The sequence below is a fragment of the Medicago truncatula genome, chromosome 6, assembly GCF_003473485.1.
Source record: "Medicago truncatula cultivar Jemalong A17 chromosome 6, MtrunA17r5.0-ANR, whole genome shotgun sequence".
Classification (NCBI taxonomy): Eukaryota; Viridiplantae; Streptophyta; class Magnoliopsida; order Fabales; family Fabaceae; genus Medicago; species Medicago truncatula.
In genome coordinates, this window is record NC_053047.1 from 7,457,045 (window position 1) to 7,484,117 (window position 27,073).

The window sequence follows — 27,073 nt, forward strand, 5'->3', positions numbered from 1 at the left end:
ATTTATTGGACATTAGATTGATCATTATCACCACCAAAACTTTGCTATATAAACAACTTTACCAAAAGAACAAAAGAGAGAGAAATTCAACTGAGTTTCAACACTCTCTCTCTCTTCCTCGTACTCTTCTGTGTCTGTCTCTTTCCACTGTCACTGTTCCATCTCCAACAATGCACACGATGGAACAAGATTACCGTACTCTCTTCATTGAAGACACAGATTTCTACAACAGCATTTTGTTGGGTACCTTGTTACCTCAGTTTTTGTGGGTCCCACTTCCAAGGTTCTTCCAAACATGGCTTCGTAACTACATTGGTGGTCTTCTACTTTACTTCATTTCTGGTTTCTTTTGGTCCTTTTACATTTACTGTTGGAAACGCAATGTTTATCTTCCTAAAGGTGAAACCTTTTTTTTATCATCATGATCTTTGTTTTTTTTTCATTGATTTTTGAGCTAGATTTTACCGAATTTCAAATGGGTTTTGCTTTTTTGTTTTTAAAATAATTTTTGTTGTAATATTTCGTTTTTGATTATTTTTTGTGAATTTTTTAATCTTTTTGGTTTAATCTGAAATTTGTTTTTGTTGTTTTGTTAATCTCTGATTTTTTTTGCTTTTTTTTTTTTGTAATGTTGACTCTTTGACTAGTAGTTTTATGATTGATGAAGCAGAGACACACGACACTGACACATTGACACCGATAATAATTTGAAAAAATAAATGATATAAATCAGCGTAACATGTGTCCGACATCAGACATGCCGTCGATTAGAAGTTTTTTTGCTTCAGAGATTATCATATCATATTTGGTTTTGGATTGATCTTTTTGCTTTTTGTTTTTTTGTTTTTTTTTGTTTTAAGTGGATTGATCTTTTGTTAAAGATGTTATGTTTTTGATTTGGTATGAAATGGATTTTGTTTGTTTTGTTAATATTCATTCTTAATTTAGTTTTGACTTTTTGACTATTTGTTTTATCATTTTGCTTTTGGATTGTTCTATTGTGAAAGATGTCATCTTTTGAATTTGATATGAATTGTGTTTTGCAGAAAATACTAAATACTTATACAGGGTATGAAGCCAGTTATAATTTTCAATGGTTGTCATTTTTTTTTTTTAAATACTTACACAGGCTGTGAAGCCAGCTATGATATCCAACTATTCATGCTGATATAAATATTTTTAATATTTTTTGGACTATTAATTGTAATGTAATGTACTATTATTTTCCCTTTTGAAATGACCATTTTATCTTCATGCATTATTAGAGAGCTTTGTCACACTCATCTTTGAACTTTACAAGATGTAGCAGACTTATGTTTTCTGGCAATAGTTTAACCAATTAGATTGTTAGATGTTCATTGTTGCATACTACATGTATTGATTTGAGACACATTTAGATCATACCAAATGTTAGATGTTAATTGTTTGTTTACACGTTTGGAAAACGCAATGTACATCTCAGGGGTCTTGCCGAAATCGCCTTAGTTCATGTTTGATTTCACTTCCGGGAGATACAAAATTGATTTAGACATGTTTAGGTGTCATCAAACAGAATTGGTTTTGCCTCCGTAACATATTCAAACTTGAAGCTAGAATTTAGAGCGTTTAAATCACTCTTACCTGAATATATCCAATACACTTTACATTCTGGCATCCTTGTGTATAGTATTTGTTTGTCATTGTCTCGGCAGTTGTTTATTTCTGCGTACAAAGTATTTACAAGACCTTTTGTAACATTGTTTTGTTGATATATTGAAATCTGTTGTTGCAGATGCGGTTCCCTCACGTAGAGCCATATTCTTACAAATATCGGTTGCTATGAAAGCCATGCATTGGTACACTTTGCTTCCAACTCTTTCTGAGTACTTGACAGAAATCGGCTGGACAAGATGCTTTCCTAGATTAAATAATGTTGGCTGGATTGCCTACATCGGTTATTTAGCGATGTATATGGTTATTGTAGAGTTTGGTATTTATTGGGCGCATAGAGTGCTGCATGACATAAAACCACTTTACAAATATCTTCATGCGACACATCACATGTACAATAAACAGAATACTCTCTCCCCGTTTGCTGGTGAGTTCATCAAATATTCAATATTTCGATGCCACAATCGTCGTTATGTGAAGTTAAATTCTTTTATTTTATATGTTCACTTTTTTTAATCTCTTATTATCCTTGATATAGTATTGAAAATGTTTTTGGTCTATTGTTTGGGTTATTTATTAACTTCTGTTTATGATGTGTTTGATGATTCTGTTATCGAGTTAGTGATTATGTTAGAACTCTCTCATAGATGAAGATAACAACCTCTAAATCACCACAATAAACTAAGTTCATAACCATAAATTCATCGGTTCACAACATTAGTGAAACAGAAGGTCCTCACGTAAGAAACAGAAATGAAGGGAAGATGGAGGACACTGTTTTGCAATCGCTGGTGGAGGAACAAGGTGACGTTGCAAAAACAGTCGCCAGCAGAGGAGGGTGTGAGAGACTTGCGATCTTACCAAAACTGCTCAAAGCTACTTTAGCTATGAAGTAAAAGCAGTCCTTCTGAATCGTAAATCATGGAAACATATCTGTTACACCAAGAGTCAGTGATTCTAGGCAGGAAGTGAACCTGACCAAGAAGCTGAAAGGGCATACAAAATTGAAAATCTACAAAATAATTTTACTACTTAATAATATGCGATGGATGAGTGGTCATACAAAACATGCAGGTGATTAGTACAAAAGTGCAAGGAGGGAAGACAGTCCAATCTCAGAGGTCGAGGTTATCTAATGAAAAATAAGTTGATCCCTTAAGTTAGATTTAAAGTTAAATAAATGGTCTATCTTTCCATATGGTTCATGACAGTAAGACTTTGGTGGTTATTGTTATTTTTTGATATAGCATAGTTTCATTGTTTATTGTTAGGACTAAGGTTTTAAGAAGTACAATTACTTGATCTACACTAATGTGATTTCTTTTTATTCATTTTGCTCCTTCAATGTTTTAAAAACCAAACTCGGAGATTTAACTAGTTGAACCGTAAACCTGCACTAACCACGGTTCAGGCAGTTCGGCCACAGTTTCGTCTTGGTTCAAGCCATTTATAGTAGTTGAACCATGATCTTGATATCGTGCCAGTTCCATATCTGGTTTGGTTTTGTAATACGTTGTTTTAATCGCAAGATCAAGGGCGGACTAACTTTTTTTTTTTGGTGATAAATCTCAGGTTTGGCTTTTCATCCTCTTGATGGAATACTTCAAGCATTACCACATAGTCTGGCTTTGTTTATTGTTCCAGTCCATTTTATCGCACACTTAGTGCTCTTATTCATTGAAGGTGTTTGGACCGCAAATATTCATGATTGCATTCACGGAAAACTTTGGCCTGTTATGGGAGCTGGTTACCACACCATTCATCATACGACATATCGGCATAACTATGGTCATTACACCATATGGATGGATTGGGTGTTCGGTACTCTTCGTGATCCCGAGGAAGACGTAGGCAAAGTGATGTGATTGGTTAAATGTTATCTTTACTGGATTGCTGTTGAGCATAAAATTGGTAAGTGTAATTTTTGTTGTGTTCATCAGAAGGGTGATGGTAGAAAATATAGACAGGGTTAAGGGTTAAAATGGGAGAGTACCCTATATCTGACTCAATTGTTACTTTGTGTATATCACATTTTGGTTTACTTGGTTACTTTCTCTCTCAAATTGTTCTGCAATTGTTGGGATGATGATAATACAAAATTTTCCATATTGACACCATTTACTTTGTCAATGTTTTCATTTCTTTCTTTCATATTGTGTCTATGCTTATATTTTGAGTTTAATTTTGATACATCATCAACTAATCGGTATCGATTAGTATTACATTAATCTTAATAATCATAAATAATCATAAGCTATTACATGAGTAATGTAGCTTCCACATAAGAACATGTAACATGAAAACATATTAAATTGAATCCATTTAAGAATATGATATAGGAATATCTTCAAGACTGACTAAGTAACAATGATCAGTGGCGAAGAATATATAAAAAGATAAATAGGGAGTACATGAAACTTATCAAATTTAGCTTCCAACGCAAGTCCGTCACCATAGTTGACAACTCAAATCAAATCCGCTACGGAATCGATTACAAAGACCTGCAAAAGGAACAAATTGTAAAATAGTTAGTTAATCACGTCGTCCTTAACGTAATATTCGCTAATCCCTCGAGATTCAACAGACCCTTCTGATATAATCGAGGACACAATACTAGCAAGAAAGAAAACACTTTCAAAAAGATGCCAACCCAGAGTTTTTATATGAATGGAAGAATATATAAAAAGGGGTTTTGTTTATGGTATGAGTTTTTATATGAAATGAAAATGATGTTATTCTTATATCTGCGTTGCCCTTTTTAGAGCCATAGAAAATAACCGTTTTACAGAAGGGGACGTATGTTAACAATTACTCATAGCATGAAAATAGGGAGCACATATCTCATGTATGCATGATTGGCTTCTGCTCCTTATAATAAGGAGTAAATAAATATGTTCAAAGATTTTCATTTTGGGAAAATAGGTTTAGACTAAGTCCACTATATTATATGACCAAACGGATTGGACCATGTCTAATAAAATAGTAATAAGTTTTTACTAATATTATTTTTTTATTTTTTTATTTTTTTATGTTTCTCACTTGAAAATGTTGTACACAATATTTTTTTTTAACAAGTAAAAATGAAATATATTAACACCGACCGAGAGTCCTTACTAGCACAAGGTGTGAATATTGTACACAATATATTATGAAACTTTTTTTTTTTTTTTTAAATATACAAAAATTTAAGAAGAATCAAATATTGAAGACGGTCAACTTGATAATAAGAAAAAATACAAAAATGTTTTTATGAGACGTTTGGCCAATTTGAACAAACCTGTGGTTCCTATCCTAGTGGTATAGTGTTCCTTATATTTGAAAAACAAAAGGTACTTGATGTTTTGATGAATGGTATTTTCAAAAGATAGATCAAGAAGTTGTGAAATGAAGGTTATGTTTGATGCAAGAAAGTGTGCTTCGACATGCAAGACCAAAATCCAAATTGTGCATTGGTGAAGATCTTTAAAAAAAACAATGCTATAAAGAAGAGTTTCTTGTTCTGCAAATTGTTGAAATATATTTGTTGTAAAACAATGCATCAGTAATATACTTGTCATTCATGTGATGCGACGACAAATTTAATTTTGTCAAGCTGTTGAAGATATATGACAAAGTAATGTGTTAGTATCTATCTAGGGTTTCAACAAAACCTCAATAATTTTTTTTTATAGGTAAATGTTAGTAGTTATGTTAGTTTTCGTAAATCATAAGCTTTCTATCAACAAAGTTAATCTAAGTATTCATTTTCTCAATTAGGACCAACATTGTCGATATTTCTATTACTTAAGTATTCCATTTTTAAGAAGTATTTTCTTTTACACACTTCATCCCTCTTTTATATCAATTTTTAGGGATGCTTTTATTTAGATCATTTAACATGATGTGCTAACAAAGTTGTTTGGATAGTTGATGGAAACTCAAGGTTTTCATTGAAGAAGAGAGACAAAAGGGAGTTATCAATTTACTTAGATGACATTCCAGGCTTTTCAAGATTATCAATGGATTTTGCAGTTTTCTCTCCACCTTCTCTCTCTTTGATTGACTATCATCTATGCTCCTCATTTTTGTTGTGGACTGTGGTTGATTTGTAGACTACCATTTTTTAGTTGGAATTTTTTTGATGAAGTGGAATAAGAGATTCACTAATATATGTGGTTTCAAGTTGGACAATTGGGGGATGTGTTAGAATTTCTAATAATTCTTAGAAGAAGAACAACAGTGGAAACGAAAATTAGAATTAAGGCACATGCCTCCGACCATTGCCCTTACTTGAAGATATTGAGACTCTTTCAAACCTTCAATGGTCTCATTTTGATGGTGCAAGTTTTCTAAATTGGGACTTTAGGCCTAGAGGTCCAAAATAAGTGAATCGTACTCCTTCATATAACATTTATGGAATAGGCCTAGAGGCCACTTGTTGGAGCCGTGAAGAGGCAGTGCAGGACATTCTGAAGCCTCTTGACCCACCCTAGATAGCCCAAGCCTTTCGAGATTTTATGGTTCATGTCATATCGTTGGTTGATCTGGGTGTGGTGGCATCAGATCTGTGGCTGACTAGAGGGACGTATTTTTCTTGGTTCTACAGTATCTCTCATCCGCTGATGAGCCATCCAACAAAGGTTGTTGAGAAGCCACCTCATAGACCTTCTAATCAGGAGGTCATTATTGAGAGGAGTGTGCGAGAGAGCGTCCCGACCCATTCCAGGTTATGTGAAAAATCTACGGCATTATGGAGGAGGTGTTGCGTGATGGCGAACCACATCCATACTATCACAATATGTTTAAGAAAATCCAGGAGAAGCACCCAATGACCAAGCTACATATTGTCCAGAAGAGGAGGAGGGAGATATAGAGTCCGAGCTTGTGATATGGTTGATCATTTTTTTGGGTTTTTGTGATTGTAATTTTTCGATTTTTATGACATTTTGGCTCTTGATGTAATATAATGACATTTCTATGACATTTGAATGATTTTTGAATTGATTTTGATTTTGTGTATTTTAAGTTAGAATTGATTTTAAAAATGATTGAATGAATGGATGAAATGATTGAGTGAATGTGGTGGTAGTGAATGATTAGAAATGAAATGATTTGAATGATTGGATAATGTGGTGGTAGTGAAATGGAAAAAATGCACGTCTCGGGGTTTAGGTGCTTAAAAAGAACAAAAAGCAATTATGTCAAGAATTGCTATTTTGTTAGTAAAATTGAAACCAGCGTAAGTTAGCTGCCATTGGGGGTCAATGTAAGTTAACTGTCGCCGGTTCCTAGCGTGAGTTAATTACTGTTGGTACCAAGCGGCAGTTGAACAATTTTAAAAGGGAGAAGAGTAATTTTCTTTTGTGCATTAAATAGGACCGACTCTTAAAAAAACAACTCTTAAAAAACTCTTTGTGTGTAATTGAAAAGACCGAGCAATGAAACCTAGAAAAAAAAACCAAAACTCAGGTAATTGCAAGGAAATCATTAGTGATTCACGCCAAGTCACCTTATTCCCAAATGATTCTTTCTTTAGATGAATTGCTTCAAGTTTATGTTTTTTTTTTTCCAAGTATCACCGTGAAATTAAGTCCATATATGGATGATGATTGATTACTTTTATGAAGTCTGTGTTTTAATTTTCGCCTTTTTCCAATTGAAGTTTGCGACTTGTGTTGTGTCAATATGCAATTAGTGTCTATACATTATTCTCGTGAGCTTAGCTCAGTTGGTTGAACAATACATCAAATATGTAAGGTCTGCCGTTCAAACACTGACCACTACAAAAAAAAAAAAAAAAAAAACAATGTCTATACATTAATATTGCAATTTGTGTTGTTTCAATAGATTAATCTTGCATTATTCAATAAAAATGTTGGACAGTTTCTTATCATAAGTGATAAAACTATTGACCTGAGTTGCTAAAATTCCAGTCTATTTTTCATCTTGCATTATTCAATAAAAATGTTGGACAGTTTCTTATCATAAGTGATAAAACTATTGACCTGAGTTGCTAAAATTCCAGTCTATTTTTCAAGTGCTATTGTTCTTAACTTTAGTATTTCTATGACTTTTTTTTTTATTGGTTTATATTGAATATTTGATTTATTTTAAGATGCTGTCTAAAAAATATTTATTTGCTAATGAAAAACGAAGGAAAAAAAACGAAATGAAGAGTCAATAAAATCACAACAAGAGTTCTTGATAAATTTGTTTTCAAAAAGGTTGTTAGCCAAGAAAATGTTTCTAATGATGTGCCACATTTGGGTTCGGTTCGGCTCCCCCAACTTTTTATGTTTTATTTTTCCTTTTTATTAATAATATATATAAGATGAGGTGTATTTGACACACAATGTTTTGGGTGTGATTATAGCTGGGATGTCAAAACATCTTATGATGGTGACTTGGGGTGCAAGTGTAGTTAGGATATCAACCACCATAACTAATTCATGTCTCATTCATCATTTGTTAGAAGAAAAATATGTTTATGATGCATTATATAAATGACATTTTTTCCATACTATGCATAAGACCAGTAAAATGCTAGGAACGACTCTGGTCATTTTTAAGATTTTGAGTGTCATACGTACCTAACCAAAAATTTTAACATAGAAGAAAATTGTAATTCAAACTTCTCTAGGGGCTCCATCATCTCTTACGTCTTCCACCCGTTTCCAAAATTCCTCCAAATATGAATTATGTCATCATTTACACTATGGCTCTGTTTGGTAAAAACAGCGAATAGCTTATAAGTTAGCTGATAGCTTATAGCTTATAGCTTATGGAATATAGCTGATAACTGATAGCTTATAGCTGATGTCTTATAGCTGATAAGCTAATTAAAATGTTTGGTAAAAATTAGCGGTTTAACTAGCTGATAAATATAAAATGACATAAAAGGACATTCCTGATTCGTAATAAAATCTATATTAACTAATAGTATTTCAGATATTTGAAAAATTCTTGTTTTTTTAAAAAAATTGGTAATTTAAGTATTTATATATTATTAAATTAGTTTCTTTTTTTTTTTCCTAAAATTTTATTTTGAATTATTTTTCATTTCAGTTTTTATAGTTTATAAAAAAAATTAATGTGTAAAGTTTTATTTTAAATCAAAATACAAAATAATATACCCATAAGATAAAAAAAAAAGTGCTAAAGGAAAAAAACAAAGATGCATATATATATATTTTTTTAAAACTAGTGAGGTGCAGGGAGCATACTCACCAAAATATATACCAAAAAACGATTGTTACAAAAAGAGAAGGGGGGTCATGCCTGACCTTCTCAACCAAAAGAAAATCTGTAACTAGGTAACCCTAGTCTCTTGTGTACATAAGTTTCTCTAGCTTCCAAAGGCAAAGTGTAAAAATACTGAAAAGAGGTTAGTGATAAACCTATATGAGCTAACCTATCTGCACAGACATTCCCATCCCTATATATGTGGGACACCATGAAATTAATACTTTCAATATATTTGAAACAGTTAAACCATTTGTTCCTTATATGCCAAGGAACTATCTCTTTGTTTTTGAAAGCAAGAACTGATATCAAATAACCAGTTTCCAACCATAAAAATTTGTAATTTCTCTGTTGAGCTATTTCCAATGTTCTCATTATGCCACAAAGCTCAGCAAAAAGAGAGTTACCACCGAGCAAATTCTCAGCAAAGCCTCCAAGAAACTGACCTTTACAATTTCTGAATATTCCACCACATGAGGATGCAACTGTAGTGGCAGCACCATCACAATTAGCTTTTATCCAATTCAGAAAAGGCAGACTCCAAAATACTTCTTTGACCATGCTAGAAGGAGGGGGATTGATCTTACAATTGAGAGCTTTTAAAATTGAAAACTCAATCATTGATGAACTAGCAGATAACCTTGACTTGCTTGTAGATAAGGAAACACCAGAGATAATGTTTGATACTGCAGTTCTCCACGGTATAATTTTGTTGTTGAATCTAGCAGAGTTCCTGGAGAACCAAATAGCATTGAAGATGAATATTAAAGCAGCTTTAACAGTCAACTAACAATGAGGAGACCAACCTCTATTGCATAGGTTCCAGACATCCTCAATATCAGAAAACTGAATTGTTAATTGAATGATAGATTCAAACCATCTCCATATTTGCATTGAGTAGGAGCAGTGAAAGAATAAATGAGAAGTAGAGTCTTCATGTTTGCCACACAAAGATTGCAGATGGAGGCCAAACTACAACCTCTGTGCTTAAGGTTTCCATCACAAGGTAATTTGTCATTCATTATTCTCCAAACAAGAAGGGACTTGGAGGGTGGGATGTGTTGAGACCAAATAATCTTTGCCCAATTTAAAGGCTGATATTGATGAGCTTTGAACTGGTATGCTTCTTTGAGGGATAAGGAGCCTGAGGTTGTTGTCTTCCACACCAATTCATCTTGTTTATCTTGAGCAGCAATTGTTACTTGTTGAATAATGTGGGGCAATTGAGGAAAATTATTGATGAAATCTTGATTAAAATTCCATTGGGAATCAGTAATGAACTCTGAAACTCTAGTGTTAATGTCAATGTTGTCAGCAGACACCTGATTAACAAAAGGTTCCCCACACCAAGAATCAGTCCAAAACCTAATGTCTTCACCATTTCCAAGAAGCCAAGAAGAGTTTTCCATAATAACACCATATTCTGTTTTGATGCTTGACCAAATTGAGGAAAAAATATGGTGGTTAATAACTTTCTCATTTCTGATCACTCTGTTAGTTAAAAGGGAGGCCCAGCTTTGTTTAGATTGCAACATGTTCCAGCATAACTTCAAGTTTGATGCTGAGTTTAGCTGGATAAGAGATCTAATCCCCAATCCTCCTTGATCAAAAGGCCTGCATAACTCGATATTAATTTGAAGTGCCCACTCGATGTTCTATTAAGGTAATAGCCTCATTTTGTTTTAAATAATAATATAAGTAATATTATTATTATTAAGGGTAAAAGTGGATTTTAATTAAAATAATAAGAGTAAAACTGGAATTAAAAGTGAGACGCTATAAGCTATAAGCTCAAACGTTACTTGAAGTAGCTTATGAAAAATAGCTTATAAGCTTCTGAAATAAGCTATAAGCTCATTGTAAAAAAGCGTTATCAAACAGAGCTTTTTTTATCCGACGAGCTTATAAGCTATAAGCTCTTTTTTGGATGTTATCAAACAGACCCTATATAATCAAATCTATATTAAAAAGGAAAAGGAAAATGTTACAAGAACACCATTTATTCATACACCTCATTATACACCCTATGTATTAGGGATATTTTGGTAAGTTCATCTCACAACCACACTTTATCTTCTATTTGTGTGGGGTCCAGGTTGCCACGTGTCAGAATTTCGTGTGAGTGTAAAGGGTGTATTGCCACATGGGGTGGTACATGTATCACCGCTCAATGGAAAAATAGACTTCTCAATCAAATTATATTGAAGGAATTTACACGGGACATGTGATGTATATATATGTTAATTGATGTTGCGTAAGGAAAAAAGAATTTGAAATTTTGTTGATGGATTTAATTGATTAATCCTTTCAAAGATTAAATAAAATATCCTAGTATGACTAATTTAGTCATTTGGTTTCTTAAAGAAGACAATTGAAAAATATATTAAAAAGTTATTCAAACACAAGATATGTCAAGAATGGGGCAATCGTAGAGTATAAAATAGAAGCACAACATCACATAAAATATCTTTAAATAACGTTTTAGAAGAATCAATCATTTTAAACGAATTAATTGAATTCAAGTGGTTAATGAACTCCACTAAAAAATAAATTGTTTGGAGAAACCAAATTCAATTTCTAAGAGAAACAATTCCTCCTCAAAAAACTAGGGGATTATTAAAAGAAAAAAAGAAAGAAGAATCATAGTATTTGCTTTTAGGAAAAATCATATACTATTTTTAAATGGATAAATCCAAGACTTCTTTGAGCCTTTACGCTAAAATTGTCAAGTTATATATCAAAAAAACTCTTTTAAGTTTATCATATTTATTAGTTCCCTCGTTATATATATACATAACACACACTGTTGTTTTATGACTCAAAATTGATGTTTTAGAATCTGCTAAACTTGGCGGCTGATTTGGTAAATCGGGGCTCAATTTTTGGCTCAGTTTTGAAACGTTTGCCTCGATAAAAATTGGTGCCCGAAGTGATAAAATCGGAGCCCAATTTTGCGCTGAAGGAGAAAAATAAAACGTATTTTTTAGCTTGAGATTTGTTCCAAATTTTGAGGGTTTTATTTCTCTATAAATACAGATCACATATCAGATGAAAAAAGAGAGAGTAGAAAAATAGGGTTTAAAAGCAAACAACAAACTAGGGTTCATAGAGATTTCTCTTGGTAAGAAACACTAGGGTTGGTATTGTTTTCGCTCACCTTGAACAAACACTATTAAGATAGAGTCTCTTGGTCACGTAAAGAGATTCAAGACTTAGGGTGGAATTAATTTTGAAGACTAATTCTTGTAACCTCTTTGTATAGAAACTCATCATTATAGTGGAACAGAGAGTTGCTCTCTCCCCCAGAGTAGGTCAGTATTGGACCAAACTGGATAAACAAATTTTTGTGTGTTATCTTTCTCTCTTTCTCCTTTGTTGTTCTATCTTTTGCTTGATTTATAACTGCCACTCACGTTGTTTTGATTCCTTGATTAATTTTCTCCACACATCAAGTATTTTATTGGTGTGATTTTTTAACGAATTCACAACACACACAATAAACGTGAATATGTTAAAAGCCACAATGATACCAAAATTTTGCATGGAAGAAGAGAAATGACCTTTTACTAAAAGAGTCAACAAGATGTCTCTGTGGGATAGTTAAATTGATTGGAACAGTGCATTGTAATATGAACATGTTAATGTTCGAATCTTAGACATCTCATTTATTCGATTTTAAAAATGTATTCTAACTGTAGAGTACTTGCCAAAAATTAAATAACTAGATGAACATGAGAATAAATATAAGACAAAGAAGCATGAAATGACAAAACCTTGTCTTAAAAGTTTTGATAATTTCTTCACCTCCAATAATTTAGCAAGAATGAATAATCGTTGAACAGACAATATCTAAACCTTGGGAGACTAGACACAATGAGAGATAATATGCCATTAAAAAAAACACGATGAGAGATAAAAAAAAAAACACGATGATACATGTTGAGTATGATTCATATATAGACACAAAAGATGAGAAAAGAATGGAGGAGCTGAGCTAGTAGCTTGTAATATTGTAAACCCTAATTTATTCAAGTAATATACAGAACTATAGTTGTGTTATAATCTATAGCCGTAGAGGTAGGCACAATCGATCGAATTGCGTAATCAGATGATCATGTTTCATTATTTACGGTTTACATAATCTTTTGTTACTAATTGTTGTTCTAACAATATACTAGTATGATCAATCGAAAGAACAATAAAAATGCTCCATAGTTTCAGCAGTTGTATGACAACGAGTACACATGGTTACTAAATAACAACCATGACTCTAGAGAGAACAAACTTTATGTCAAACAATAATCACTAACTTCTTGACATTGGTTCCCCCATACCAAATGAAATTTCTTATCAATTGATTAACCTGGTTTAACAAAGATATACACCATTAATAGACCATAAAAACATGTAACGAGATACCTTGCACCACAAACATGTATAGCGTGGAAGATGTCCACGAAAACAATTTATTTTTGTTCTCATCTGGAACAGGGCCGGCCTAATGTATTTTAAGGCTTAAAGCGAAATTTAAACAGAGGCATTTTATATGCGTTTAGATAGAATAAGACAAAATTAAGAAAATAATTTCATAAGTTCCTTTAATCAAAAGTAATTATATACGATGTGTGTCAAACACTAAATAAATGAGTATTTTGTCAACTAGAAATCAAACTTTGGTTTGTCACATTGTGTGAGTATATCCTCTTTCGCTATAATCAACTCCGTTAGTGCGTGACCTTTTTAATAAATGTATGTGCGTGCGCGTGCGTGTGTTGAAAATAATATTTTAATATAAACATTATTTACCAATTGTTCAGATAGAAAAAGACAAAATTAAGAAACTTAACATTTGGAGAAAGATTAGGGGGTGGATTTTGTGGGTTTTCAATAGTTGGAGTTTGAAACTGAACATTTGAATGAAGATTAGGGGTTGAATTTTGGGGGTTTTGAAATACAGTAGACATGTACCATCTCAGATCATAATCAATAGAGGGAATTTGAGAGTGAAAATATGAAGGAAGATTAGGGTTTGAATTTTGTGGGTTTTCAATAGTTGGAGTTTGAAACTGAACATTTGGAGAAAGATTAGGGGGTGAATTTTGTGGGTTTTCAATAGTTGGAGTTTGAAACTGAACATTTGAAGGAAGATTAGGGGTTGAATTTTGGGGGTTTTGAAATACAGTAGACATGTACCATCTCACATCATCATCAATAGAGGGAATTTGAGAGTGAAAATATGAAGGAAGATTAGGGGTTGAATTTTGTGGGTTTTCAATAGTTGGAGTTTGAAACTGAACATTTGAAGGAACATTAGGGGTTCAATTTTGGGGGTTTTGAAATACACTAGACATGTACCATCCCAGATTGTAACACCCCGTTTTCCCAACATAAAAATTTCATTTAATAATCAAAGTTATTCACGTAAACGGAATGCTACACTTCTTTTCATAAAATCATAAACTGAATAAATAACTATTTATCCTTTAAAATTCAATAACAAAATCTTTAATACTTCGCAGCGGAATTTATTCAATAACTAAAACCAGTCTTTGGCACTAAGGCCTCTTTACAATTATGTCATAAAAATCCATTCTAAAAACATAGTCATAATTCTTCAAAAACAATACGTAAGGAATAGAAAGCAATAACAAAGTTCCTATCAGAGCACCTAGAGACACTTGAGCCACCAGTCCTACTAATCATTAATACCTGCAAGTTACTCATACGAAGAGCAACATTTTCAAGCAGAAGGGGTGAGATTTCACAAAACAATAATATCAAGCATATAATTCAATAATTATATTTAACAACATAAATAACTTCATCTATTAGTAATAATAATTCTTCATGTAATAATTCTTAATAGTTCAACCAACTTTTAATTATCATTTACTTCATATTCATCACATTATAAACATCATCATATAACACATAATAACCAAATCATAACCAACATAGATCATCACATCATAGTTCATATACAACATAACAACATCTTTAATTCGTAATAATACTTATTCATCAAACATCTCATTATCAATTCATGAATAAAAGACAACTTATCAATTTAACATAAACATCATCAAGTACACTTAACAACTCATAGATATCATCATCACTAATAACTTTAAAACAACACAATGTAATCAACATCTCACTATAATAATAATCATATATGACACAACATAATCATCGCTTAATAATAATAATCATATACAATACAACATAAATCATCATCTTATAACGACATGAACAACACATATTAATCATCTTAATTATATAATAACAACATATACATCATCTCGTCATAATATAATAATATAACAACAACATATTCATCTTCATATAATAATATAACAACAACAACATATTCATCATCTTATCAAAATATAATCAACACATACTAACAGCATAATCAACATCATAAACCTTCAACATAAACATCTTAAACATAATCATCTTAAACAATATCATCTTAAACATCATAGCATCTTTGATAAACAATTACCAAGTAATCACAACATTCGATCATCATCAATAACATAACATAATATTCACTTAATAATATTAATCATATATAGAACAACATATTCATCACTTAATAATAACACTTATATACATCACAACATATAGCATCATAATAACATCATATAATCAACATCGTAAACAACATCATAACATTATAATCAGTATCATATACAACATCATAACAACATAACAATATAACAATATCATAATCAATATCTTAAACAACATAGCAACGTAACAATATCATAATCAATATCTTAAACAACGTAGCAACATAACAGTATCATAATCAACATGTTAAACAACATAGCAATATTTTAGTCAACATCATATAATTCACATCGTATAATCTTCGTAGGTACTTCTTTAACAACACATGGGTAGAAGACAACTCGACAACTCTTCGTAGGTACTTCTTTAACAACACATGGGTAGAAGACAACTCGACAACTCATAGATGATAATTCATCGACAACTTAACAACTCATGGATGATAATTCATCAACAACGACTTTGACTCGACAAATGCGACAATGCAACTTAGACACTTATATGCATGTGGTACCAATCGTCATCATAAGTATTAATATACTTTAATCGTGCGGAGGACAAAGCTCCTAATCGTGCGGAGGACAAAGCTCCTAATCGTGGTGAGGACAAAGCTCAATGAAATGCTATGCATGGACTCTTAACAACAAAACACCGTAATCATCGTAATCAACATATTATCATGCATCCAATAATTTGGAGCTAAACGTCATCAACTTATTCATACTCTTGCAACTTAGTTAAATAACAATTGCAGCATAATCAAATCACATCAAGTTAAATAACAAATCATTCTCGAAAGTTTCTTGATCATTCAACAACAATTCAAGTAGGTATAATTCAATCCATAATTCACTTCTTAATCATTTAACAATTCATTTTAACAACATCTTGATCATTCAATAATATTTCGAGTAATGCATTTAATCATTAAATCATATTACAAACAACTTAGCAGTTCATAACAGCAACAGAAACAACACAAACAATTCACAACATAGCAATATTAATATGAAGTATCAACAACTTAAACATCATACATCTTCCACATAAGTCATATAAATATTTCACATAACCAACAACAACAACATAGGCGACACATAAACATCTCAGGATATAACAATATCAAATGATAATCAACAACAACTCATGCAACTTAGTTAAATAACAATACCAGCATAATCAATTCATATCAAGCTTAATAACAATTCATTTCAACATCTTGATCATTCAATAATATTTCAAGTAATGCATTTAATCATTAATTCACAGTATATAATATTCTCTCATTAATCATATCATTAAAGTAAATCATATTCATCACAACAACAAAATAGCATCAATCAATAATGATAATCATCATATATAACAATTACAAATGCACGTCATCAACATCTCAATCATCAAACATAATTCATGCAATATATATCTAATTATATAACATTATAAATATCATCAAATCATCTTAATCATTATCTAAGGTCTAAGGACAGTTTCTACATCTTTTTAACAAGTTTCCACCGTTTATTTATTCATTAATTCTAGAATTTTAACCTACTTTTCAATTCCTCAAAAACTCATCCTACATCATGTTAAACCTAATCATTGATTCACATACTTAATAGAATTGCAAAGTTAGTCTCACCCTTACCTTTGGATTGATCGACGAAGGACTCTACTGCTTTCTCTTATCTAAAAGGATATTAAACCGAAGAGGGATTATAGTCTTAAGAACACTTTTAATTCCGAAGGGACAGAAAGGAGTAGAAAAAGAAGAAAGACTCGTCAACACAAGTCAAAAGAGGGAGAAGAGAAGAAAAGCACAGGAAGTATCAACTGTGAATTTCGGTGTGTAGAATGCACTGTGTGAGTTCTCTATTTATAGAGATAATTTACAACTAATAAGTGAGAAACAAGTAATGCACCTATTAGATCTAGTAATTAAATATATCAATTGAGTACCAAAATATATCATATTAAGTACAAAAATATATTATTCAGTACAAAAATATATTAGATTGCCTACCAAAATCTCAATATTCTATTCTAATATATATATAAAATATTTATACAACAAATAACAATTATATCTCTATAACAAATATATTTCTATAACATATATATATTTCTACACCAAATAAGAAATATATTTCTACACCAGATAACATATATTTCTACACAAAATAACATATATCTCTACACAAATTAACATATATTTCTACAACAAATCACATTTATTTCTGCAACAAATCATGTGTATTTCTACAACAAATAACATTTATTTCTATAACAAATCACATTTATTTCTGCAACAAATCATATGTATTTCTATAACAAATAACATTTATATTTTTAAATCAAATAACATTTATATTTCTAAACCAAATAACATATATATATTTCTAAATCAAATAACATTTATATTTTTAAATCAAATAACATTTATATTTCTAAACCAAATAACATATATGTTATACTAATAAATACCAACATATATCATAACAAAATATCACTCATCAAAATAAATCATATAAATTATACAAATCATATAAATGTATTCTAAACTCATTAAAAATATTTAAATAATTAGAGAGGGCGTTACACAGATCATCGTCAAGTAAATTGATTTCCTCCATTGCGTGATCAATACTTTTGATTTTTTTAAGACTCCACTTTTTACATTTGTGTACTGAATTTAAAGAAGAATTCACTTTTTATGATATTATTTGTGCAGAATTAGAGTCATTGGACCTTATAAGACTCCACTTTTTACACTTGTGTACTGAATTTTAAGACGCTGCAATATCAATGATGTACTCCCACCGATTTTCGACCCATCAATGGTGAGCGACTCATCCGGCTCGTGCGCAGAGGCATGCACACTGGCCAAGCGTTTGATTACACACTACTTGTCTTAATATATTTAAAACAATCAACATCGAATTAGATTGATAGGAATATGAGGCCTAAAAAAATCGAGGTAAAATATTTTGTCAATCGAAAGTAATTCCATACGATGTGTGTCATCCACTAAATAAATGAGTATTTTGTCAGCTAGCAGAAATCAAACTTTGATTTGTCACAATGTGAGAGTATATCCTCTTTCCCTATAATCAACTCTGTTACTGCGTGGCCTTTTTAATATATGTGTGCGCGCGTGTGTGTGTGTGTGTTGAAAATAATATTTAATATAGACACTATTTACCAATTGTTAAAAATCTTAAAATAACAAAATAATATTGAAATAATACAAATATAAATATAAATGAATTTTTTACTTTTACAAACTTTGAATACACACTACTTATCTTAATATATTTAAAACAATCAACATCAAATTAGATTAATAGAAATACGAGGCCTAAAAATCTAGAGATCTAAAGCCCTCGCTTTAGTGGCATCTCCTTAGATCGGCCCTGATCTGAAATGGATTTTTAATGTATAGTCCTCAAGTTAAACAAAATAAAGCCTACACGTCGAAACACCAAGGATTTTAGAAATGTGAACCTTACTTCCTACTAGAGATGTTACCTACATAGAAAAATATATTTATGAGCATTGATGATCTGCCTAGAAACAACAACATACTGCATACTAACCATCGTCATCATTATCAAAATCATAAAACATACTCACTCCGTCTCGGATTAACCGAGGCAAAAGCTTATTTCACACGTATTAAGAAAAATGTATAAATAAATGAGAGAAAAATAGTTTTAAGTGTGTTTGTTAAGTATTTGTGCATTCTCCATTATCATAAATGTAAAGTGGAATATATTGAATTGAAAATGATGAAAGTAATATTAGTTAGAGTTATAAAGGGAAAAAAATAATTAATATTGTATTGAAAAGTGAAATGACTCTATTATTGGATTTAAACGGCCAAAAATCTTGTGAAATTTTGATCATCATCAAAATCACCATCATCATCAAGAGTGAGAACTGCTGGGGAGTGGCAATGAGTTAAACGTCTAGGACCACTAAGAGACACTCTTGCCCAAAAGGCATCATGTATATGTGTCCCCTTTCTTATATATCCAACGTTTCCTCCATTTCTAGTCGATGTGGGACATAATCACTCACACTTAATTTTCAACAATATCCTCCTCAACTGTGACTCACCCACATCACTAGCCTGATCCACATTAGGATCCCGCTCCCACTCCCCCATCGAGCCTAACCATGGCTCTGATACTAGTTTGTTGGGGAGTTTGGGGAGCGACAATGGGCTAAACCTCTAGGACCACTAAGAGACTTAGACACCAAACTCTTACCCAAAAACCTTAAGATATTAGGTATATGTGTCCCCTCTTTTATATATCTAACATTTTCTCCATTTTTAGTCGATGTGGGACATAATTACTCACACTTGATTTCCAACAAGAACGAAAAGGAAAATATGATTGTAGTTCAAGAAAAAAAAAAACTCATGGACTCATAAACTCATCATACACTTGTGAGTCTATACGAGTCTACCCGAGTCGACAACAAACGATTCTATATGTGATTTAACTCATTTTTGCCTTCTAGACTCGTAATCTCTCGTCTACAAGTCTACTCGAAAGATCACTAGCCCATTACAAAGGGAGTATATAATTGTTTTTTTTTTTTTGTTTTGTTGATAAAGTGGTAAACACCACTTAAAATTCACACACACAACTATAATGTCTCATGTTAGAACCCAAACGAAAATATCAATATTACCAATTGAGCTACACCATACAAGCATATAAATTTCAAGAGAAAGGAATTTCTCAATTGCACAACTCACTCTTTTCCTCCCTCGTGCTCTCTCTCTATCTCTCTCTATCCATTATCACCATTTCTTCTTCTTCTTCTTGTTCCAACAATGCAAATTATGGAAGATCCAACAACTGACTATCATAGATTCTTCGTAGAAGACACAAACATGTACAACCACGTTGTATTAGGAACCTTGTTACCACAATACTTGTGGGTGCTACTCCCACGGTTCTTCCAAACATGGCTTCGAAACTACGTTGGTGCTGTCCTTCTTTACTTCATTTCTGGTTTTTTATGGTCCTTCTACATTTACCATTGGAAACAGAATGTTTATGTCCCTAAAGGTATCTTTTTTATTTATTTATTTTTTATTAATTTTGGTTATCATCTTTGTTTTTTTTTATTACTCTTTTGTTAAAGATGTTATCTTTTTTATTTCATATAAGTGTGTTTTGCTTGTTTTTGTTTTTTTTTTTTAAATAAATGAGATTAACGATAGTGAGTTGACAGTCCAAAACAATTTTGCACACACAATTAGTCAAAACATTTAGAATTGCTACATTAATTAATGTGATAATTCTAAATGTTTTGATTAGTTGTATGTCCAAATTTGTTTTGGACTGTCAACCCACCACCATTAAACTCATAAATTTGTTTTTATTTCGTATTCATCATGGTGGAGTTTTGTTTTTCTTTTTTCTTTCTATTATTTATCTTTCTCACAAGAAAAAACAAGTCACTCTCTGAATTTTAAAATACATGTCGCAGTCAACTATTACACGTATGCAAATAAACGATTTTGACAATTACTCCTTTCGTCTGAAAACGACTGAGCCAGTTGAAAAAGAAAAAAAATCCAAAATAATTATGATTCAATGAAAAATTATTCTTGTTTATGGTGGTCTCTAAGATTTTGAATTTCATGTGCACCTAAATTATTTTCCCATCTAGCGCCAAAGAAAATTATTCTTGCATTTTCTTTTCTAATCATTGCATCATCTCTTCCATCTTAATAAAAAAACAAAAGGAAGCTGTAAATGAAAAATTAACTATTGGAGGAAAGTGAAAAAAGAAAAGACAAACTAACATTTTTTTCCTTCACTCTTTTCCTTCTTTTTGGGTGTTTAACGTCTCTCTTTTTTAAGAAGAATCAACTTCTGAATCAAATTTGTATTTGCTTAAAAAAATATTTTAAAAAAATATTTTAAAATATTTTAACCATATCAGGGTGACTTGTTTAAATCAATATAAATATTACATTATTTAAAAAAAAAAAAACAAAGAAGAAAAAAAAATCCAAAAACTCACGAAATTAGAAAAAACAGAAGTTAAAAATATGAGAAGAAATGCTAACAACACACATTTTAATACACGTTTTTCAATACATTCTCTTTGATTGATAAAATTTATATATGATCCACTAAATTTATATGGAACCCACATGATTTAATAAGATCTATTTAAATTTTATCCAATAAAAAAGAATCAATTGAAAAATGTGTGTTAAAACTTGTCTAGTTAAATATGAGATATCCAGCAAACAAAAACAAAAGTTAGAAAAGAGTGATATGCAATAAAGCAGCAACAAGAGTAACTACTAAACTAAAAAAAATAATAGTAAATGTAAATCTAATAAAGAATGTTATTCCACCTAGTAAAAATCTTGCACATGATGTCCCGTGAGCATAACTCAGTTGGTAGGACAATATATTATTATATGCAGAGGTTGGGATTCGAACCCCGGACATGGGGTCGGGATTCAACCCCGAACATCTCACTTATTCATCTTATAAGGTGAATTTTAGCCATTATACTATTGACAAAAAAAAAACTTTCACGAGATCTAAAAACAAAGTCAACATATTTATTCATTATATACAGAGGAGTGATATTTGAACAACTCTTTTGATACAACTTTTGAGACAACCTCATTGTTCTCTCTTCTCATTGGTCAAAAACAATAGAGAGAGAGAGAGAGAGAGAGAAAAAAAAAAAGAAAAAAAAGAATAAGAAGATAATGTAAATATGAGAGAGAAAGTTGTACAAAAATTGTATAGAAATCGTTGTACAAATATTATTTCTCTTGGATATATATATATTGAATGAATAAGAGATACAATGAAGATAATGGAAGATCTGAAAACCGATTATCGTAGATTCTTCATAGAAGACACAAACATGTACAACCACATTGTATTAGGAACCTTGTTACCACACTACTTGTGGGTTCCACTTCCAAGATTCTTCCAAAGATGGCTTCGAAACTACGTTGGTGCTGTCCTACTTTACTTCATTTCTGGTTTCTTATGGTCCTTCTACATTTACTATTGGAAACGCAATGTTTATCTTCCTAAAGGTTCATAATTTACTTTTATTTTTTTAATTTTTTGTTCTCATAATCTTTGTTTTTTGATTGATCTTTTTGTTAAAGATGGTATATTTTGGTTTTAATTTGAAATGAGTTTTGCTTGTTATGTTAATTTTATTCATTCTTGTTGTAGTTTGACTTTTAGATTATATGTTTATCAACTTTGTTTGTCGATTATTATTATTATTATTTTTATCATAATCTTTGTTTTTTGATTGATCTTTTCTTAAATATGGCATATTTTGGTTTTGATTTGAATGGGTTTTGCTTGTTTTGTTAATTTTATTCATTCTTGTTGTAGTTTGACTTTTAGATTATATGTTTATCAACTTTGTTTGTTGATTAATATTTTTTTTTAATCATAATCTTTGTTTTTTGATTGATCATTTGTTAAAAAATTTATTTTTATGATTATCTTACAAACATGGCTTCCAAACTTCATTGGTGGTGTCTTTCTTTACTTTATTTATGGTTTCTTATGGTCCTTGTTCATTTACTATTGGGAGCACAATGTTTATGTCCCTGAAGCTGCCTTTTTTATTTAATTTTTTATTAATTTTTGTTATCATCTTTGTTGAAGATGTTATCTTTATGATTTCATATAAATGTGTGATGCTTGTTTTTATTTTATTTTAATAAATTTGTGTTTATTCCATATTCATTTTGGTGGGGTTTTGCTTTCCTTTTTTCTATTCGATCATATACATAATTTTTCACTCTTTTTAGCCTGAAACCTACTGTTGAATTCACTTATTCAAGTAAGTTTTAAATTACATTATAGCGAATTCATTAATCAATTTTTCAAAACAATTCATCTAAAATTATTTTGTATTGAGTATCGCCCACATATAGACATAGAAGAGGGAAAAGGGATACAAAAGGAGATAGTTAGCGGAGCGAAGCTTCCTACATCCTTATGTTTGGCCCAATTGTTGTTGGGGATCCATGGGGCGATAGTCCCAGCAATACTATTTAGAATTATTGTTGTAATCTTTACCGTTGTACTATATGTGTTGTTTGTAACATCATAAACCCTAATTCATGAATGATTAAATACAAATCTATAGTTGTTCTACAGGCACAAAGATATATGAACAATTAGCCGAAACACATAAACAAAGATAGTGTCTCATTGTCTTTCGATTTTTGTTTCTTTTATTATGCTATTGCTAGTTGTTTTTCCAACATTTTGTCACCCTAAAAACATAACACATATTTAAAGCATGTTCCCTGACAACATGGCCTTTGTTTTACAATTGACAATATAAGTTGGTTCGTGTGTTTATTTTTTATCTCTACTCAAACATCTAGTTTTGTTTTCTTGATATATTCAAACATATTAATTTTTGCAGATTCCATCCCATCACGTAGAGCCATGTTCTTGCAAATATCGGTTACAATGAAAGGAATGCCTTGGTATAGTTTGCTTCCAACTATTTCTGAGTGCCTGGTAGAACTTGGCTGGACAAAATCCTTTCCTAGAATAAATAATCTTGGTTGGATTGCCTACATTGGTTATTTAGCAATTTATATGGTTATTGTAGAGTTTGGTATTTATTGGATGCATAGAAAGTTGCATGACATAAAACCGCTTTACAAATATCTTCATGCAACACATCACATCTACAATAAACAAAATACTCTCTCCCCATTTGCTGGTGAGTACCCTAATTATTTAATAATTTCAACAATACAATCATAGTCATGTGAAGTTATTTTTTTATTTATTTTATATGTTCATTTTTTTTTTAACCTTTTATTGTCCTTTGGTATATTATGGAAAATGTTTTTTTTTTATCTATTTTTTCGGTTATTTAATAACTTATGTATATGATATGTTAGATGATTCTGTTTTTAAGGATTAGAGCTTGGTTAGAATTCTTAAATGTGTTGTGATTATGAATAAGTGTTTTCCAAAATTAAACATTCATATTGTTTGGGTTTGAACTCCGAGCTCCAGGTTAGAACTCTTTCATTGTCCTCCAGTTCATTAACGGACCTCCCGTGTATTAAAACTATGAAATGTTCTATTCAAGTGTTTTATCATACACGAGAAAGCTATATAGAAAATTCACACAGTTTTCCGCAATAGCAAATTTTGGTCATCAATTTATGATATGACGGTTCTAAATTCATAACATGGATTTCAACAATTTTACACATTATCAAATCTTGATCGTTTACTTTGAATCGGACAATGCAGAACAACTAGTGCGTCCATGTAGCAACTCTGTTATACCCAACTCCATATTTCTTAATAATTGAGTAGGACCAGTCAAATCAACCAATAACTCTAGTACTATATTCATTTCATTCCAAAGAAGTTGGTCATTTCAACGTAGCAATGAGCCAATAACACTATATTCCTTTAATTCCAAGAAGTTGATAGCTTCATATATGAGCTTAAAATGCTAGTATAATTGAAACACTATAAATGCATGCTATGCTACTTTACGATCAAAGTCTTGAATTAATATAATTTATCACAGTTAATAATTTTTTTGCCTTATAGATAAATGCATCTCTAGTCCTTTTTTCTTTTGATTTAGGCTGAAATATCTTTAGTCCTTGAAAAATAGGAACGTTATCTTTTGCTTCCCTACTTCTTTAGTCTCTAATATTAATTTTTGTTCCGAAATACGACATCGGTTTTGTATCTTGAGATTGTGCGAGTTCTATATCTTGTTTGATTTTTAAAATATTGCATTAATAACAAGATCAAGGATGGACTAACTTTTTTACCCTATGTATCTCAGGTTTGGCTTTTCATCCTCTTGATGGAATACTTCAAGCATTACCACATAGCCTGACTTTGTTTATCGTTCCAGTCCATTTTAATGTACACTTAGTGCTCTTATTCATTGAAATTATATGGTCTTCAAATATTCATGATTGTATTCATGGAAAATTGTGGCCTTTTATGGGAGCTGGTTACCACACCATTCATCATACAACATATTGTCATAACTACGGTCATTACACCATATGGATGGATTGGATTTTCAATACTCTTCGGGACCCTGAGGAAGTTGAAGGCAATGTGATGTGAATAGTTTACATGATCAAAGCTCGAATTATCTCGGTTTCATCAGATAAATGTTATCTTTGACTTGATTATTGTTGAAATAAATTCGGTTTGTTGCATGTAACATACATTCTTCCGTCTTTATGATAAGCAAATATTTCTTTTTTAGGTTCATGTAATAACTAGATAAATCAATTATTGAATGTACCTGAGAAACAAATATTTGAATATAAAAATGACGAAAGAGTACGAGGACTAGCTAATAATTAAACATATAAAATTGTTTAGAATTGATATTGTATTTTTAGTATTGATTATATTGACCTATTGTGATAGCTCACACCATTATAAATAAATAATATGTGTGGTCTCATTTGAAACATAGCCATTATATAGAAATATAATTTCTTTGAAAAAATATTGTATAATTTAATTTCTACATGGTATTACTCGTTTTTAAGTTTTCAGATCAACATGTGAATAGTACGTGCGACCACTTAGTGCCTTTGCTCCCAAATACATAGGTTCTATACAAAATACAACACCTAACATACTATTTTTTTTCCTACAAAATATAATACACTAAATATTAACAATTATGGATGTAAATTATTGGTTAGGTTTAAAACATACGAAATTGTAAAACAAAATCGATTAAATTTAACTAATAGTTATTATTAGAAAATAAATAAACCAACAAATAATAGATGCAATATATGTAATGATTGGCTTCAAAATCAGCATAAAATAGCATAAATGTTTTTTGTCAGGGCTGCCAATTTGCGCTTAAGCGAGGTAGTTTTGCGCCCAGGCGCAGTGGGACAACATATATATATATATATATAGCTTAATAGGTTATTTGGTCATTTAATTAATTTCAAGTTTTCATTTTGGTCCCTTAGTTGTCTCTCCGTCTGTCAAAAAAGTCCCTTCCGTCAAACCATTGAGCTTCTGTTAGTTTTTATTACTTATAGGACAAAAACTAACATGAGTTTTATTACTTATAGGACCAAAATGAAAACTTGAAATTAATTAAGGGGCCAAATGACCTATTAAGCCTATATATATCTAGTTTTTTCTGCTTTTAGCAAGGGCTATTGCTACCAACACTAAAACTAGGGTTAAGAGAGATTTTTTTTTTTTTTGCTTTCTCTGCTCTAGGATTAAGATTAGATTCACCTTCTAGCCCTAGGATACTAAATCATAAAATCTATTGGTCATGGAAAGAGATTCAGGAAAATGCTAGAATTAGGTTTGAAGATTGGTTCTTGTAATTCCTTTTAGAATCTCTTTGTAAAGTTACTCTTTTGATTAGTGGAACAAAGAGATGCTCTCTCCCCATAGTAGTTCATTATTGACTGAACTGAGTAAACAAATATTGTGTGTTTCTTCTTGGTCCCTTAATATAGGCTAAATTGCATTTTTGATCCCTTAATTAATTATTGAGTTTCATTTTGGTCCCCTAATTAAAAAAGTTCCATTTTGGTCCC

General features: G+C 31.1%; 1 protein-coding gene across 3 annotated transcripts; it reads left to right on the plus strand.

Annotated features, from left to right (window-relative positions):
• The first annotated feature begins 3 nt into the window (after positions 1–3).
• Positions 4–25,846, plus strand: LOC25495643 (delta(7)-sterol-C5(6)-desaturase). Of its 3 annotated transcripts, none has more exons than XM_024785634.2 (3): positions 4–399; positions 23,911–24,216; positions 25,315–25,846. In XM_024785634.2, the coding sequence occupies exons 1-3, from the start codon at positions 171–173 to the stop codon at positions 25,605–25,607; spliced, it is 828 nt and encodes a 275-aa protein (XP_024641402.1). In that variant the 5' UTR covers positions 4–170; the 3' UTR covers positions 25,608–25,846. The 3 variants fall into 3 exon arrangements, with proteins under 3 accessions (XP_024641402.1, XP_013451323.1, XP_024641401.1); XM_013595869.3 differs by lacking the exons at positions 23,911–24,216; positions 25,315–25,846 and adding exons at positions 1,772–2,077; positions 3,223–3,767 and having other exon boundaries at positions 17–399; XM_024785633.2 differs by lacking the exon at positions 4–399 and adding an exon at positions 22,318–22,546.
• Positions 25,847–27,073: the final 1,227 nt, after the last annotated feature.

Excerpts from the sequence above, each read along its gene's own strand:
- LOC25495643 (XM_024785634.2), top strand. The coding sequence starts at position 171 with ATGCACACGATGGAACAAGATTACCGTACTCTCTTCATTGAAGACACA. Across the intron at positions 400-23,910 it reads CAATGTTTATCTTCCTAAAG|ATTCCATCCCATCACGTAGA; the intron begins GTGAAACCTTTT and ends TAATTTTTGCAG. Across the intron at positions 24,217-25,314 it reads TACTCTCTCCCCATTTGCTG|GTTTGGCTTTTCATCCTCTT; the intron begins GTGAGTACCCTA and ends TATGTATCTCAG.